The 18308-nt window shown below is 36.6% G+C and overlaps 1 protein-coding gene and 1 pseudogene across 1 annotated transcript; one reads left to right on the top strand and one right to left on the bottom strand.

Annotated features, from left to right (window-relative positions):
- The window catches only part of LOC704618 (radixin pseudogene), a 51183-nt pseudogene extending 40214 nt beyond the window's left edge, over window positions 1-10969 (bottom strand).
- A 3325-nt stretch (window positions 10970-14294) lies between these two features.
- PPP4R3C (protein phosphatase 4 regulatory subunit 3C) lies at window positions 14295-17404 on the top strand. Its single transcript, XM_001092955.4, has one exon. It carries the CDS (start codon window positions 14340-14342, stop codon window positions 16809-16811), a length of 2472 nt encoding a protein of 823 aa, XP_001092955.2. The 5' UTR covers window positions 14295-14339; the 3' UTR covers window positions 16812-17404.
- Window positions 17405-18308: the final 904 nt, after the last annotated feature.

Raw genomic sequence — 18308 nt, 5'->3', positions numbered from 1 at the left:
GACCACATATCCCTACTTGATGAGCTAACAATCCATATTCTAGGCATTTTCATTCTAAAAAGAACTGAAAGATATAGTATAGAAGGCTTACTTGAAGTTTAAGATGTAGAACAATTTTGAGGCTTGTTAGTTGTCTTTGAATGACTGTCCCCTCTCATTTCGCATTACTTACAAAAAGCCCATAGAGTTTCCTCCTCCTTCCCTATACACTGTATCACCCCCTAAAATACAGTAGATGCAGGATTTGATGGAAAAATGGGTTTGGAGAAGTTCTAGAGTAAGGGTTTAAAAGAGAATTGGGTGAGCAGTAGAGGACTGGGCAAATGCCTGCACAGAAAGAAGTCAAAATAAAGTCTAAGTAAGGCAGCTAAAGAGAAACACAGAAACACTGAAAATAAGTCTTTTTTTTTTTTTAATTAATTTTGCCTAGAATCATTCTTGTTCAGAACAAGGAAATCAAATTCCATACCTGTCCAGGTCAGTCACCATGCTATTTTAATTCTACTTAATGAAAGCAGGAAGTGGTGTAGTATACATCTATTCCTTTCAGGAAAAGAAAGGCAGGAGATCTGGGGAAACAAGTCCAGCTTTTGTTCATCATTATTTCTAGGAATTGAAAGGTAATGAGAGAACACAAAATCTATCATCCTTCTTTCAATGAGTTACCTACTTTGAACTTGTCCTAGGAAGTAACACTGTATGCAGTAGAAAAAAGAGGAGTGCAACACTTCTCAATTTGGCCATCCACAACTTATAAAACACAGTTTTTATCTGTTTATATATTGGTAAAGATTTTCCAGAATTAAACAGAGACAAATCTAAAAAGAAAGAAAAACAATGCTGCAAGAGAAAAAGTAGCAGAGAAGGTAAAATTAATGTAACTTGCCAATTTTGCAGTGATTCTTTCTTATTGGGCATTGATAACTCTCTTTTTAGCCTTGAGAGTTACCTTAAGCTTTTCCGGTGAAACAGCTCCATGGCATGAAAATATTCAGTCCATCATTTCTAAAGTCCTTCCAAATGCTCTCAGCAGATCATCATTAGGTCACATTCACACAAATGGAGTGAAAAGATTAAATAACCATTGTACCCTACCACACCTCTATTATTATGATATTCTGTATATGTACCTCAATCTCAATTCATCCAAACTAAATTTGTCTTTCCCCCTAAATACGCCCTTCTTTCTAATTGAAAGACATCAGCATGTACCAAGTTGGTAATTTTCTTGTATTGTGTGTCTACTTGCCCTGCTCACCTTCTTTCTAATCAATCAGGAAGTTCTGTTAGTTAAAACCTTTAAATATTTCTTGAATTTATCAACTTCTCCTTATCGTCACTGCTAACATTGCAGCTCAGATCACAACCATTTCTCACTAAGATTTCTATAACTTTTTTATTAAGACCGCAGCTTGTTTTCCTTCTCCATTCACTACAGAGTGCCCATAGGATACTGCCATATTCATTTTCTCAAGTAGTCTCGGTTACATAATTTTTATGATCTAATACCTGTTTTTCTTTCCTCTCTAGTTGCAATCCCTTCTCCTCTTGTCCCTTTTATACCCGCCGCCCCATCCCATACACATCTATAATACTAATTATTGTACTTCAAGTCACAACTTAATCATTATCTTCTCTGAGAAGACTTCCCTGATACGTTTAGGTTGTCCCATGTGCCCCTATAATGCGCTTAATTGTCTCCCTTCCCAGGCATAAGATTTGAGAGGGACAGAGGGTGGGCATTCATCTTTGCGTTCACCACTGAGTCACCAGCAAATTTACTGCCTCATAGGAAGCAGTCAACAAATACTCACTGGATCTTTGAAATAACTTCATTTAACTTTCATAAATATCAGTTCCAGTTTTAAATGTCTAATCATCAACAATGTGTTGGTTTGCATATAAACACTACTGCAATTAATTTCATTAGTTGGGCATGAAATCCATTTTCTGATATTTTCAGCACTTGTATTACAAAATTTAGATGCAAAAATATTTTAAATTTTATTTTCCAAGTATAGTATCAAAAAAGAAGTCTTATTATTATTCCAGCCACAGCACAAAGGAAACTGAGGTAAAAGAGGAGTTAGATGACCTGTTCAAGTGACACACTAATAATCCAAAACAAATCCAGGACTAAACCTCTGAGTATTACAAGCCCAATATGATTGATTAGCTGCTCATCTGTGCTCTTCAACCTTCATGGGGGAAGAATGTACTTTGCAAAATTGTTAGACCCTTGAAAATGAATGTGACATTTGTTTATAAGAGACATGTAAATATCTTCAAATATAAATTGGCTCTAGTCTGGAAACAACTAGCAAAATCGTAAACTTTTGAAAAGTGAATTAGTAACTAAAAAAATTATATGTGATTTGGGAAACTTAACTTTGGTGATCAAAATGTCCTTGCAGGAAATTTCCCAACTCAAAGTAGAGTACTTACCTCTAAGGGAAGTGAGTGACATAATCCTAGTGTCCTCAGCAATTTAAAGTCATTTTGTTTAAGTAGTAACTCATGAAAAAATCGACTCTGGCCCCAAGCTGTAAGTGAAATCAAGTGACTTGACCTATTTTCAAAATAAAACCAATTAAAATCAGAGACACTGAAAAGTGGCAAGATCACCTGGAGTGCCATGGTTTCTTGAGGAGGACTCCTATTACATAGCACTCACTGTCTTGCTCTAAAAGGAACCTTAGAGCAGCCCCTCTTCCAAAGCCTCCAAGGCCCAGAGCGATTCATAGAGTCCCTTTTTTGAGGTTCTCCTTTACTGCCTTCACTTCATATAGTGCCTGGGCCAGACAAGTAGGTAGGAGTCATTGGTGTCTTTTGTGTCACTCCCTCAGAACTCTAAACAGTGCATAAACACATCCCAGACTTGATAAATGTGCATTTAATATCTAACCATTGAACCAATAAGAACAAAAAGCCTGTAATTTCTTGGACCCATTTTCCTTTAAAAGGAGTATAATACATTAAAGAACATTTTTGTTGCTATTCAGGTGTAAGATTTTAACATGAACCAACATGTTTAAATAATAACTTTACCAGTAACCATTGGGTTTTATACCTATTACCTCTTCTAATCCCATAACAACCAAATGAAGTAGGTAACAGTTCCACTTTAAAGATGTAGAAATTGAGGCAAAGACATAGTAAGAATATTGTTCATGTCACATTACTAGTGCCTGATACAGTCTGAGTTTCAACTCAAGGTATCTATTTTTGTGTTTGGGCTCCTAACCATCAAGCTTGCATCCTCTCACAGACACAGATAAGGACAGAAATGTGGATCTGGATATGTATGCATATGTGGGTGGGATAAAAATATGGATGCAAATGTAGATATAGATGAATATAGCTATATGCCACTATATCTATATTTATCTTTTGAATATAAAATAAATAGTAAATATATATCATCGCACTTTTTTCAATGTGCTTTTTAATTTTCATTTCCTTGTAAGCTTTCTTCTTTTGGTCCCTTGTTTCACTAACTAGGTTTCTTCCTTTCTTTCTTTGAACTATTTTCTGCCTGGGGATAATTGCTTCTTGTACAATGAGCAACTGACACTTCCCTGAAATAACTGAAAATACCCGAGGGACACATTTATAGTCAGAGGACTTAGGTGTTAAAATACCCTCGGGACTCCAATCGAGCCTGAACATTAGAGCCCTTAGGGAATGGATATGCCTTATCATTTTTCTTTGCTTCCTTTTGCTACTTATTCTAAATAAATGGCAAAGATTCCCATAAGTATACGCCCAGAGCAACCTCAAGAATATTGCAAAAAACGCATATTCTTCCTCTCTTATTTCCATTGTTGAATTAAAGTGAAAAGCAGGCTAATATTGCTGAAGGCAACAGAAGTACACATGGCATTGAGATTGGATAATTAGATATGTATAATTTTAGAATAATGGGGATTTCTGTAAAGATATTTAGAATTACTGTATATTAGAATGATATTTCTCTTTTAGATGTGCAACTATAGTTAGTTGTTGTGAAGATAAAAAAATGCAACCCCAAAAAGGTAGATTAATAGTCAGTTACCAAAGAAATTATAAATGCCATGGTAAGGTCAGATATGCTTGGCCTGGAAAGACGAGCACTTAACTTCAGATGAAAGAAAGCAATTTAGTATATACGTGAGCTCTCATTTTCTGACCCTGCCATTGAAAAGAGAATAGGAAGAAAGTAAAACAGGAAGGTTTATTTAAGAGAAAAGGCAAAAAAAAAAAAAAAAAAAAAGAATCTCACTGATGTAAGTTGAAAGATATTAGAAAATGCTGTCTGTGGAAGTTGTTACATCTTCATACCGGAGGTCTTTAAAATTAAAGCAAAAAGAATAACTGTTCAGGATAATAAAACCAGTTTAGGCAATCCAGTTATAGCTGTGGACGGCATTTGCTTATATGTGTGAGAGCAAGAACAAAGTTATCAATTAGATAATATCAAATGAAAAATTTTAGAAATGGTTTTTCATATACAAAATTTTTAGAAATGGTTCTTCCTATGCATTAGAAGTGATATCGTGTAAGTAAATAGACTGACATGCTCCATAACGTAATTATCACAAAGAATAACCCTATTAATAAATACAAGAAACAAATTACTATGAAAACTATGTCTACAAAGACTTCTTATGAGTTCAGAGTGGGAAAAAATATAGAAAGAAAAAAATACGTTTGGAAAGAAAAAGTGTTGCAAAAAGCGAAAGGGTCAAGATAGTACTGAAGGTAAATTAAAGTAGCACACAGCTGTGAAACTAATGCTTCAAATAAAGCTTATCACAGTCAGAGGCATGAGAAAAAAAAAGGAGAATAAAATTTAAAGTCAGTTCACCTCTATTTAAAGCAAACATAATAACTAAAATGCCCATTAATGATAGACTGGATAAAGAAAATGTGGTATATATACATCATGGAATACTATACAGTCATAAAAAGGAACTAGATCATGTCATTTTCAGGGACATAGATGAAGCTAGAAGCCATCATCCTCAACAAACTAAGGCAGAAACAGAAAACCAAACACCGCATGTTCTCACTCATAAATGGGAGCTGAACAATGAGAAAACATGGACACAGGGAGGGGAACATCACACACTGGGGCCTGTCAGCGGGGGAAAGAGGAGTGAGAGCATCAGGACAAATAGCTAATGCATATGGGGTTTAATACCTAGGTGACGGGTTGATAGGTGCAGCAAACCACCATGGCACACATTTACCTATGTAACAAACCTGCAAGTTCTGCACATGTATCCCGGAACTTCAAGTAAAATTTTTAAAAAAAGAATAGTTATACTTTGAGGGTAAATATTTTAAGGAAGAGAGATCATGAAGTAGAAGCACTTTATATTTAATTGTCCTCTATGTGTACTATTAAGAAGAAAAAGATGGGTATGGGGGATAGGAAGAGATATATGGAGACATATATTGCCTGTCCAAATGCTTAAGATTCTAACTTGATGATTTTATAACGTAGACATATAATGTGGCTTCAGTACCTATTTAAAGAGAAGGGAAAGAGAATGATGATATGTCTTGTAGCAAGGAGCTTACATACACAGGTTCTTGAGTCTGACTGCCAGGGTTCAAATCAGCTCAGAATATTTACTCGCTGTGGAAATTCAGATAAGTTTGTTAACCTCCTTATCCTCATCCAGAAATAAGTTTAAGAAAGAACCTGAAAAAAAACAGGTTAATGAAATCAGATACCAAACTGATAGATTTTAATAATATGAGGAGGAAACGAATTCTTTTTATCATGAAATATTTCCACTATAACAGAAAGAGTGATTTTTACACATTCTTTGATGCATTCATTCATAATAGTCACTGAACGCCTATTGTCTTCTAGATAATGCAATACAGAAAAAAGTAAGATGGGCCAAGACCTATCTTTGGCTTTTTTGGGCTGGGGGAGTGGGATGAGAGCAGAATAAGACAATAAAAGTAACTAAATGATGTGATAATTCTAGATTGAGAAAGTTCTGTTGAGAAACTGAAATAGGGTAATGCTAGAGTATGAAGAGAAGGGTTTGCTGCCTCAGATTTTGTGGGCAAATACTTTTTTGAGGGACTGATTTTTTAAATGCAATGTGAACGATGAGGAAGGAGATATGAAAATATAAGGGCGTGGAGTTCTGGTCAGCATCCCTTAGAAGAGAAAAAGATATGCAAGAAGGACAGTGAGCTGGAACAAGGTGTGGGGAGAAAGGTAGGAGATGGGGTGAGACGGTGGGGCCTGGTAGAATGCTAAATAATGTAGATTTATAGAAAGGAGTATGCAAGCTCTGGGTGCTGTGAGAACGGACTGCAGGAAAACAAAAGGGAATTGCTAAAACACAAATTCACTTCTTAATTATTTTTCTGGAGAGGGCCTGATGATAAATGTCAAGTATTGTATTACTGTAAATATGAAGAAATCCTGATTAAGAGAAATCTTGAGCCACAAAAATTCAAATAAGCTGGTTTTACTATATCAGACATGAAAAGAAGACCATACAATTTGTCTTTTGAGAACTAGTTTTTGCATTTTAAAAACTTAGTAGATGATAAGAACTGAAAATTATTACTAGTAGTCATTCTCAACCAACTGTGATTTTGCCTCCTTCACCCAGGGCATATTTGGCCCTGACTGAAGATATTTTTGATTGCCACAAGCAGGGAATGTGGTGTTAATGACATCGAATGGGTAAACCACAACTACCCTGCTCTACCTACTCTCAGTAATCAACCAACCAATCAAACAACAAGCCCACAAACACAGGCATTTTTAAGGCATAAAATCTTCATCAAAATTCACTTTATAAGGTCACATTTTATGATAAATATAGTGCTTAAGAGCCATCTAAAACATAGGGAACCAATGCAATTATTGTACTTAAAAGGTCATGCAATATATATGAGTACTAAGAATTTTTATCTTGGTTTTACATGATACTGTATGTATCACCTATATGGCCCTGAAAGAGCCAATCTATCAAGAGGAATCCTGAGTGGCTAACTAGTCCTAAATCTAAAATAGAGCCAAGTGGCCATTTGCTCACTATAGACCCCACACATACTCTGAATTCCCAGAAAACCCACGTCTGTTTAACTTTGGGACTTTCATAGCTGACTGTTTATGTTCACATGGCCTGAACCTACCAATAGTATATGGCCTGCATCAATGGATCAAACTCAGCAAGTATTGACCAATTAGAGTTCAGCAGGGATCAATTAATCAGAATTAAGCAAGTTGGAATCCTTCATTTGCATAAAGGTCCTGAATAGGAACCTGGGTGCGAACTTTCTCTATGAAAGCCAAATCCTCCCTTTATTTTCTACAATGCAATTTCATTTTACATTGAAGGCTGTATCTCCCTGGTTTGCAAGTTGTTCTTTGGATAAACTCTCTTTCCTCTAAATTCTCTTCTAGAGAACATTTATTCTCACCTACATATTTGATAAACCCCTTATATTAGAAGTTTTAAAAGTTATAATTTTAATTAACTGTAAACAAATGTTTGATTTTTTTCTGAATGATTTTAATGTGTAATTCAAAAATACATTCTTACACTATGTCAGCCCTCCTGCTTAAAAAAGTGATAGCAGATCAGGCCGGGCACGGTGGCTCACACCTCTAATCCCAACACTTTGGGAGGCCAAGGCGGGCGGATTACCTAAGGTGAGGAGTTCGAGACCAGCCTGGCCAACATGGAGAAACCCAGTCTCTACTAAAAATAAAAAATTAGCCAGTCAGGGAGGCACATGCCTATAATCCCAACTATTTGGGAGACTGAGGCAGGAGAATCACTTGAACTTGGGAGGCAGAGGTTGCAGTAAGCCGAGCCATTGCACTCCAGCCTGGGCAACAAGAGTGAAAACTCCGTCTCAGAAAAAAAAAAAAGGGAAAGTGATAGCAGACCAGCAAGCGGTAACAAAACACAAAAGGTTATTTTTCAGGAAGAATGAACAAGATCTTCACACAAGTAGTAACATGTCCAATATCAAGACTAGCCAAAGTGTTTAGATTTCCCCTATTTATCATGAAATTTGTTTCTGTTTCTGACTCAATTCAATTTTCTCATCATATATCAAATATATTCAAGGCACCCCTTTAAATGTTAATTGAATTAAGGTAAAAATGTTAAGATGAAATAGACTGCTCCTTATAAAATGAAAATATATATTGTATGACATAAATAGACCTCATACTATACTGAAGAAATGAAGATGATTCTATCTCTAGGCAAAAATTGAGTATTTTTAACTCCAAATTATGCTCATTACTAGTACTTATACAACATGGCTATAGGGTAATTAGTAAGCAGAGAGCTAATGTTATTCTTGATGATCAAGACAGGAAGAGGAAGTAGGATAGTCTATTCAAATAGAGAAGAAAAGATCTATGAATTACAGAATTTAAAACAAAACTGGAAATGAGTCTGGAAGTAACTATTTGAACAGAAGAAAAAAGAGAGAACATGGCACTGAAAGTCAGCGCCTAAAATTTACATGAGGTTAAAAGAATATGTTACCCTTTTTCTTTCCTCTCCTTAGTTCATGAGGTGTGAGCAGATTTTGGAGCTTCCAAGGAAGCCACGCGTACAACTAGCACTGAGAATGTACTAGTGCTAACAGAAACTGCCTATGAATCCAAGAAAATACTTGCATGATTCTTACCTCTGAGACACTGGGAAGACAAAAGCCAGTACTGCTGCAGTGCACACATAACAGGTTGATGTTTTCACCTGAGAATGAAAGAAGATTTTAAGGGTCCACACATTCTAATACTCTCTATATAGAGTAATCATACATCTCTCTTTGCCCAGGGAAGTTCTTGGTTGTACTTGTCCAAGCTTATGAAAAAATACAACATTGTTCCCAATTCTTCATTCTTCCCTCTACCCACACCCTTTCTTATATAAGTTTGCTATGATCTCCCTGTCTAGGTGGAGTATACTTTTCCATCTCTTGATTCTGGTCTTGTCCATGAACTTGATTTGGTCAAACAGAAGTTTGAAATGGGTTGAACATTTTAATACTAGAAAATAACGGTTCTTTCAACACTTGAGAGTGGATGGAAATGCTGCAGTTTCTACCTGAGATTTCTCTCAGGGTTGGGGAAGGAATATTTGACAGAACATAGAGGAAAACATCCAGCTTATTCAATACACTAGCTTTCATGCAACTGAAAGTCTAAAAATGTAAAGTATTGTTTCCTTGGTTACCATCAACAGAAAGAAAATTATCGAAAAAGATGAAATTTAGGTATCAGAAGAAATGATATATGTATTTTGTAAATTAAAAATATATCCTGATAAGACTATCTAGCTATTCCATAAGAGGACTGAACATAAAGTTCAAATTCACCGTTTCATCCCCAGTGCCCGGTATAGGGCCTGACCATAGGGGTTTCTCAATGACTGTTCGTGGAATAAATAAATGGATTATTGGAAATCATTCTATAAAGAATGTTTATTTATTCATGCATTTATACTGCAAATAATTACTGAGAAACTACGTGTACCATGCCTATGGTAAATGCTAGGGACAGAGCAGTGTGCAAAATAAGGAAATCACAGCCTTCATGCAGTTGATAGTCTGGTTTCAGAAAACAGAATAAATGAAATTCAAAATGATCACATGATGCTAAGTACTATGGAGAAAATATACATCGAAGAAAAGTGATGGGTGAGTTGGAATGGGAAGCCCCTGCAATTTTAAAGAGGTGGTTAAGGGAAGGTGTCACTAGAAAAACAAGAACATTTGAATAATTTTTTAAGAAAATGAGGGTGTTAGTTACATAGACATTGAGAAATAGAGTGTTCCAGGTAGAAAGAAGGACAGATACAAAGGTCCTGAGGCAAGTGTGCCCAATGTACTTCAGACACAGCAAGGTAGATAGTGTTGCTGGGGCAGAATAAAGAAGAAAGAGACTACTAGGTGAAGAGCTCAAGTAGATCAAAGGGGCCAGATCCTATTGGGATGGATAGACTCTACTTAGAATGTTGCTTTTGTTCTAAGGTAAAAACATTAATTTTTAGCAAAGAAGTGGAAGAACGTGACTTATGTTTTAAAAGAATCATTTCTGGCTATTGTGTTGAAAATACACTAGTGTAGGGAAAAGGTGGAAGCTAAGAGAAGAGACTACTAAAAATTTGCAAACTAGAGATGATGGTGGCTTTGTCACTGGTAGTAATAATCATAACAAATGTGATGAGAAGTGGCAGCATTCTGAACACTTTTTGAAAGTCAGACAGACAGTATATATTAGAAGACTGAATGTGGGGAGTAAGAAAAAGGGAAAAGTCAAGAATGACTCCATATTTTTCACCTGAGCCACAGAAAAGATGGAGTTGACACTGCTTGCCTTGCGTTTCAGATATTCCCATAAGATATGCCATAAAAGGCAACATTCCACAGAATAAGTTAGCTAGAAAACTTGCAGCAAACATGTAGGTGTGTTTTACACTAATTATTTTGAAGTTGAAAATTTTAGATGAGATGCATTTGAATAACCATATTTTAATGCCATTCCATAAAACCAAAAATCACTTTGTTTTTCCCACTATGAAATGCTCTGTCCTCTTATAGATAGAATATTTAGACATCAAAATGTTTCATATATAGTCATGTGTCCCTTAATGACAGGGATATGCTCTTAGAAATGCATCTTTAGGCAATTTTGTCATTGTGTGAATGCCATAGAGTATACTTACACAAACCCAAATGGTATAGCCTACTACACACCTAGGCTATATGGTATAGCTTTTTCTCCTAGGCTACACATCTGCACACCGTGTCACTATACTGAATACTATAGGCGGTTACAACATAATGGTAAAATTTATGTATCTAAACATATCTAAACATAGATAAGGTAATGCATTGGGCTGCAATGTTATGACAGCTAGGTGACAGGAATTTTTAAGTTTCACTATAATCTTACGGGACCAACGTCATATATGCGGTCCATTGTTGACCTAAATGTCTTTATGTGGCAAGAGACTGCATAAACATTTTGTGTGAGTTTACTGTACCTAAAATTCAGAAATGTGTGACTCATTCCTTTTTTGTTTTCTAAAGAACTCTGGAAATATAAAAATTAAACCCATTGCTTCTCAGCCTTTTGGCTAAGATCAAGTGTAAAAATTAAACCCCAGTGGTCTTAAGATATGGATGAATTACAAGATCCTCGGGTAAAAGTATTTATTTTTAGAACAGAGTCATGAAGAACTAAATCTTACTACCCTATGGTCGTAGGGAGGAAATGTGAGAGGGGCAAGCATGCAAAACAAAAGAGGGATTCTTAATCTTAAGACTCAGTCTACACATTTTTATTTTGAACAGGCCTCAAATATTTTTATTCACATAATAAAATGAAGAAACACCAAATAACAGTCATAGTTGGAATAAAAACTACATTGTTGTAAACATCTGCTATAAAAATTTATATACTGTCTGAGAGAGAACACTGCATATTGGGAAGGGCAAAGTGCAGAATTGGAACTATAAAAGGACTGGTTTCAAGTTCGGGCATCATCACTTACGACAGGGGTTTGAACCAAATGTTTGACTCAGTTTTGGAGTTTCAAGTTTTTTCCTCTCTAATAAGGTAGTAATAATATTTTTCTTAGGTCAATTTTTATGAGGACTAAATGAAAAATAAATAATGTATATTTAAAGGATTTACACAGCTCCTAGAATATTTTATTCTTATTACTTTGCTCCCTGTAAAACAACTATAAAAATAAAAAAAAAAGTTAACTGATGAAGAAAACAGGACATTGCTCTACTTATCAAACCAAATAAAGATAGGAACTGAAAGAAACTACTGCAGAAATAGCACTAAGAAATGTGAATATAACACTTTCAGATCGTAGAGACTTTAGTTAACCTGATTAAGATAAAGGAACCTTAGTTGGCCTAAGGGAAACTCCCAGTGATGAAATTGTGAGGACACAGAGATTTGTGCTGAACGTCTCTCAGAGAATGGAACTTGAAGGCATATTCAAGGGATTGACAGTATTACAATTGATTCTGACAGAGACTTCAATATAAACACAGCAGAGAAAAAAAAATTAGACCATTAGCATGCATGTCGTATTATTGTTGTGTATTTGCACACTCTGTCGTGTTGAAAGATTATTTAGTACATATATCATTCTCATATGTCATTTATTAATTTTATGTTTAAATATTATTTATAATTTGTAAATGCTTCTTAACCAGCAGTCTCCTGGCATTCATTTAAATTTTCCTATGAAATAATTGTCATTTTGCATTCAATTACCCAAGAGCCTCAGCTGTACTGTCATAAGTAATATTCTTGAATTATAATCTACTATAGGCCATATTACAAAAGAGGTGTGTGGAAATTTTTCTTTTCTACTTGAGAATTGTCACACATCTCCAGTGCTATGTAAAATGAAGTGATTGCTACAATTAGGACTCTTCAAGTCCAAATGTGCTTGATGTGCCCCAATTCTTAGCTTTCCCTTGCAATAACAGGGTTAATGTTTTGGAAAAATATGTTTTAAAAGAAAACTGCAAAACTTGCTGCTACATCAAAAATCAACTTGGCTACTATTAAAATTATATTTAACAGAGTTGCCATATCCAAGCTTCTATTTTTCAGTTGGCTATATACACAGATGTGGATCTAAAGGAGGAAGTGCGTGACTTCCATCTTGTCTTGATAATTTTATGTTGATTACAAATTATATAGATGGAAGAAATGTGAAATAAAGTGTAATGAAGGCCAAGAAAAGAAGGGGATAGCATAGTTCAATGACTGAGAAAACCAATTTTGGAAGCAGAAAGACATGTTGAACACAGAGTTCCTCAACTTATTAGTGTGTGACCTTTGGCAATTTATTTAACTTCTCTAAGTTTATTTCCTGATCCTAAAAAGATTACTAATACTCCTATACCATTGGATCATTACGTAAACTAAGTAAGAAAGTAGCTCTAACGTTCTTGTCAGTGTCTTGAACATAATAAGCATTCAAGTATTATTAGTTGCTGTGGTTATTATTATCATTATTAAGAAAAGAAAGAAAATAATTGATCTGTGATGGCCAATACTCACTGTTGGCTAATTTCAACTCACAGTTTTCCTCTGGCCCAGTCCTTACCTACGGATGAGGAGTGCCCTTATGGAGTGGGAAAAGTTGGGGAAATGTTTTCCCCATTGTGCTAGAAGATAGAGCTTTAGGATGAGCTAAACAGACCAGAGGAGTTAACCAACTCCTTCTTAAAACAATCCTCTCCAAAGGATGTATAAGTGAATAATACAGATTCATGCCAAGCCTTATTGGGAAGACTGAATACCATTTCTCTGATTTTTGCTAATGGTCTATAGGTCACTTGCTCCTGCTTCTTTTTTGGACCAGCCTTTTCTTGACACAGAATGTGAAATGTGAACTTTGTCAGGACACAGGTGATTAAAGTTTCTTTTATCAAAATTCCTAAGGCTCCATTCCCAAATACCTGATGAGTGAAAATGTTTTAGAGAAACAAAACCCTTTATAGAAAAATCATATTCTAATTTCTAAGCTTCCATTTGTAAACTTGGTGGCAGCTCCTTTAAACAAGTATAATAATGATTACATAGGCACATTCTTTTGGGGAAGAATTCTGGGGAAATCACAAGATTCCTGCCAGAATGACGCTTTTCTTGACAATGGAGAACAGTCCAAGAGATTCGCTTTTTTTTCTTTTTCTTTTTTTTTTTTTTTTTTTAAGACTAAATCTTACTCTTGTCGCCCAGGCTGGAGTGTAATGGTGTGATCTCGGCTCATTGCATCCTCTGCCTCCCGGGTTCAAACCATTCTCCCGCCTCAGCCTCTCGAGTGGCTGGGATTACGGGCACCCGCCACCACGCCTAGCTAATTTTTGTATTTTGGGTAGAGACAGGGTATTACCATTTTATCCAGGCTGGTCTCGAACTCCTGACCTCATGGGATCCGCCCGTCTCGGCCTCCCAAAGTGCTGTGCTGGAATTACAGGTGTGAGCGAACCGCGCCCGGCCTGAGACTCGCTTTTTAAGAGACGGTAGGGGATGGGGGATTGGGGGGCAATGGAGAGAAGATTCAGGGTGCTTGAGGTGGGGGAAAGTGGAAAGTGAGAGGTAACAGGGCCTCCAGAGGGAACAGAAAGGAACCCTGCCGCCCTCCGACCTCTCCAAAGCTTTGGCTCCGCCCCTCTAGCCGCTACTGATTCGCAGTCTTCTATCAGGGGTGCCATCTCGGCCACCATCGTTGTCAAAACAACAGCCGCTTCTATGCTGTACCGGAAGCAGTGCCTGGGAGACCAGACCTCACGGGGCGAGGCCAGAGGACGCCATGGCAGACCTGAAGTACGGTGTAAAAGTCTATGTCCTGAACGAAGACCAGGAATGGAACAATCTAGGCACCGGTCAGGTCTCATCCACCTACGACGAGCAGTTCCAGGGCATGTGTCTGCTTGTTCGGTCAGATTCAGATGGGTCAGTCATCCTGCGGTCACAGATACCTCCAGACAGGCCCTATCGGAAACATGAAGAGACACTAATTGTTTGGTATGAAGCTGAGAACCATGGTTTGGTGCTGAATTTCCAGGACCCAGCCGGCTGCCAGGATATTTGGAAAGAAATTTGTGAAGTTCAAGGTAAGGATCCGTCTGTCCAAATCACACAGAACATTTCAGATGAACCAGAAGAAGACTTTGATGAAATGTCAGTAATTGGTAATACGGTTGTGCTGCCTGACTGTGAACTCAATACACTTGATCAAATTGCTAACATAGTTAACTCAGTTCTCGCCTCACCTATCCGTAGGGAAAGACTGGCTCTGATCTTGAAAAATGAGGCTTATATTCAAAAACTACTGCAACTGTTCCACACTTGTGAAAACCTAGAGAACACTGAAGGTTTATACCGTTTGCATGAAATTATTAAGGGAATTTTATCCCTCAACAAGTCATGTCTGTTTGAGATAATGTTTTCTGACGAGTGTATCATGGATGTGGTGGGATGCCTTGAGTATGATCCTGCTTTGGATCAGCCAAAAAGGCATAGGGACTTCTTGACCAATGATGCAAAGTTCAAGGAAGTTATACCAATAACTAACTCTGAACTTAGGCAAAAAATACATCAGACATACAGAGTACAGTACATTCATGACATTCTTTTGCCTGTGCCTTCCATATTTGAAGACAATTTTCTTTCTACACTTACAACGTTTATTTTATCCAACAAGGCTGAGATAGTAAGCATGCTGCAGAAAGATCACAAATTTTTGTATGAAGTTTTTGCACAGTTAAAGGATGAGACTACACATGATGATAGACGGTGTGAATTGCTAATTTTTTTCAAGGAATTATGTTCATTTTCTCAGGCATTACAGCCTCAAAGCAAAGATGCACTATTAGAAACATTGACACAGTTGGGAATTCTTCCTGTTCTTAAAATCATAATGATCAGGGATGATTTGCAAGTGAGGTCAGCTGCTGCAGTTATATGTGCTTATCTAGTGGAGTACAGTCCATCCAGGATCCGAGAATTTATAATTTCAGAATCCCAGGTGTGCAAAGATAGTGACCTTTTCATTAATGTAATAATTAAACAAATGATCTGTGATACTGATCCTGAGTTAGGAGGTGCCGTTCATTTGATGGTAGTTCTCCATACTCTACTTGATCCACGCAACATGCTGACAACACCTGAGAAAAGTGAAAGAAGTGAATTTCTACATTTCTTCTACAAACATTGCATGCATAAATTTACAGCACCACTTTTGGCCGCCACCTCAGAACACAACTGTGAGGAGGATGATATAGTTGGATATGACAAAAACAAAAATTGCCCCAATAATAATCAAACAGCACAACTGCTTGCTTTGATTTTGGAGCTACTTACATTTTGTATACAACATCATACATACTACATAAGAAACTATATCTTGAACAAAGACTTGCTAAGAAAGGCCTTGATATTGACGAATTCAAAGCATACTCACCTGATTTTGTGTGCTCTTCGCTTTATGAGAAGGATGATCAGCCTTAATGATGAAATTTATAATAATTACATCATCAAGGGAAATCATTTTGAGCCAGTTGTAAATGCTCTTCTAGATAATGGAACTCGGTATAATATGTTGAATTCAGCTATTCTTGAGCTATTTGAATACATAAGAGTGGAAAATATCAAGTCTCTTGTTTCACATATAGTTGAAAAGTTTTATAACACACTTGAATCGATTGAATATGTTCAGACATTCAAAGGATTGAAGATTAAATATGAAAAAGAGAGAGACAGACAAAGTCAAATACAGAAGAATTTACATTCTGTACTGCAAAATATGGTAGTTTGCACAGGTACCATAGAAGAAATGGAGCTGAAAGAAGAAATATGTTTTATGGAAGATGCAGAAGAAGCAGTTATGCCACCACTGGAAGATGATGATGAATTTATCGAGACTAAAAGAACCCAAGAAGGAGAAGCAGTTATGCCACCACTGGAAGATGATGATGAATTTATGGAGACTAAAAGAACCCAAGAAGGAGAAGCAGTTATGCTACCACTGGAAGATGACGATGAATTTATGGAGACTAAAAGAACCCAAGAACATGAAGACAAAGTAGACTCTCCCAAAAGAACATCTTCTGGTGATTTCAAATTCTCTTCATCTTATTCTGCTTGTGCTGCTATTGGAACAGGTAGCCCAAGTGGTAGCAGTGTGGTTCGTTTAGTGGATCATCCAGATGATGAAGAAGAAAAACAAGAAGATAAAGAAGATGAAACATCCCCCAAGAAGAAACCTCGTCCTAGCTCCTAAAATCTGTATGGAGCATCCTCAACATGTGGCTCAACAAAAATTCTATAAACATCAATGAGCTAAAAAGACTGATTCCACAAGCTTTTTCATGTGAACTTATAATGATAAATCACAGATACGCTGAGTTAAGAGGGTTTAATTCTGTAAAAGCAAAATTTCTCATAATCTTAAAAAAAAAAAAGTAATCAGAACCTGGGTGATAAGCTTTTTAGCAAGAAAGTCTTAATTTGTAGCATGATTTGGGGGAGGAAACCATCTTTGGGGAGGAAAGACTTAGTTTGGAATGGGGAAGAACCAGGTTGATAATAATAATGTAGTTTTGTTCTAGAGGTATATATTAGAAACAATAACAGTTCAGTTGAAAAGCCTACAACATTACTTGTATAATGCTTCTAGTCATGGTATTCTTTCCTTCAGTCACCTTGTTAACACAAAAGTTTAGTTTATATAAAAGACAAAGTTAACTATTAAAAAAGTTAGTCTCTTCAGACATTTCTGTAAAGATACAACAGAATTTCAGCATATAAGTAATTGGAAGGAAGTAGCTTTCAGAGTGTACTTTCATTCATTAAAAAAGCAAGCTGGATTTACAATGTGCAGTTATTTGTTTTTATTAAAACAATAGAAATGTATTCTCTCACTGTTCTGGAGGCTGCAAGTCCAAAATCAAGGTGTCAGCAAGGCTATGACCCCTCTGAGACACTGGATAGCATCCTTCCTTACCTTTTCCTAGCTTCCTTCCACGGATGGCCATGGATTCTTGGAGTTCATTGGCTTGTAGCTGTATTAGTCCAAACTTTGCCTCTGTGATCACATGGCATTCTTCTTGTGTCTATGCGGTTGTTTATATAACTTTTTTTTTTTTTTTTGAGTTGGAGTCTCACTCTGTCATCGAGGCTAGAGTGCAGTGGTGCAATCTCAGCTCACTGCAACCTCTACCTTCCGGATTCAAGTGATCCTCCTGCCTCAGACTCCTACATAGCTGGAACCACAGGCATGCACCACCATGCCAAGCTAATTTTTGTATTTTTTTTGTGGAGACGGGGTTTCGCCATGTTGGCCAGGCTGGTTTCAAACTCCTGACCTCAAGTGATCCGCCCGCCTCAGCCTCCCAAAGTGCTGGGAATTCAGGCATGAACCACCGTGCCCAGCCTAATATAACTATTTTAGATAAGAGATGGCAAGCATCAGTCCAGTAGTATTTGCAAAATTTTCTCTAGGATCTTGGGAGTGAGTAGAACAGAGTGCTTTCTACTCCTAGAATGTGACTGATAACTTTGAAGTCATTTCCTGATTCCTTAATGAAGTTTGTCCTTCCCAAAGCAGCAAGTAAGTTTTAAATAGTAATTTATAGAGACTAACATACACAAAAAATCGTGCTGAATGAAGCAGTATTTAATATCTAGAAACCATTTTGGACCATGAAAAAGTTATCTAAGTGTTAAAATCACCACACAGTACATAAAGTTTTTTCTATAAACAGGGGTGTAACACGAA

Source organism: Macaca mulatta, chromosome X (genome assembly GCF_049350105.2).
Source record: "Macaca mulatta isolate MMU2019108-1 chromosome X, T2T-MMU8v2.0, whole genome shotgun sequence".
In the NCBI taxonomy this organism is placed as follows: domain Eukaryota; kingdom Metazoa; phylum Chordata; class Mammalia; order Primates; family Cercopithecidae; genus Macaca; species Macaca mulatta.
Note: the sequence above shows the minus strand (reverse complement) of the source record. Positions and strands in the feature narration are given on the sequence as shown.

Excerpts from the sequence above, each read along its gene's own strand:
- PPP4R3C (XM_001092955.4), top strand. The coding sequence starts at position 14,340 with ATGGCAGACCTGAAGTACGGTGTAAAAGTCTATGTCCTGAACGAAGAC.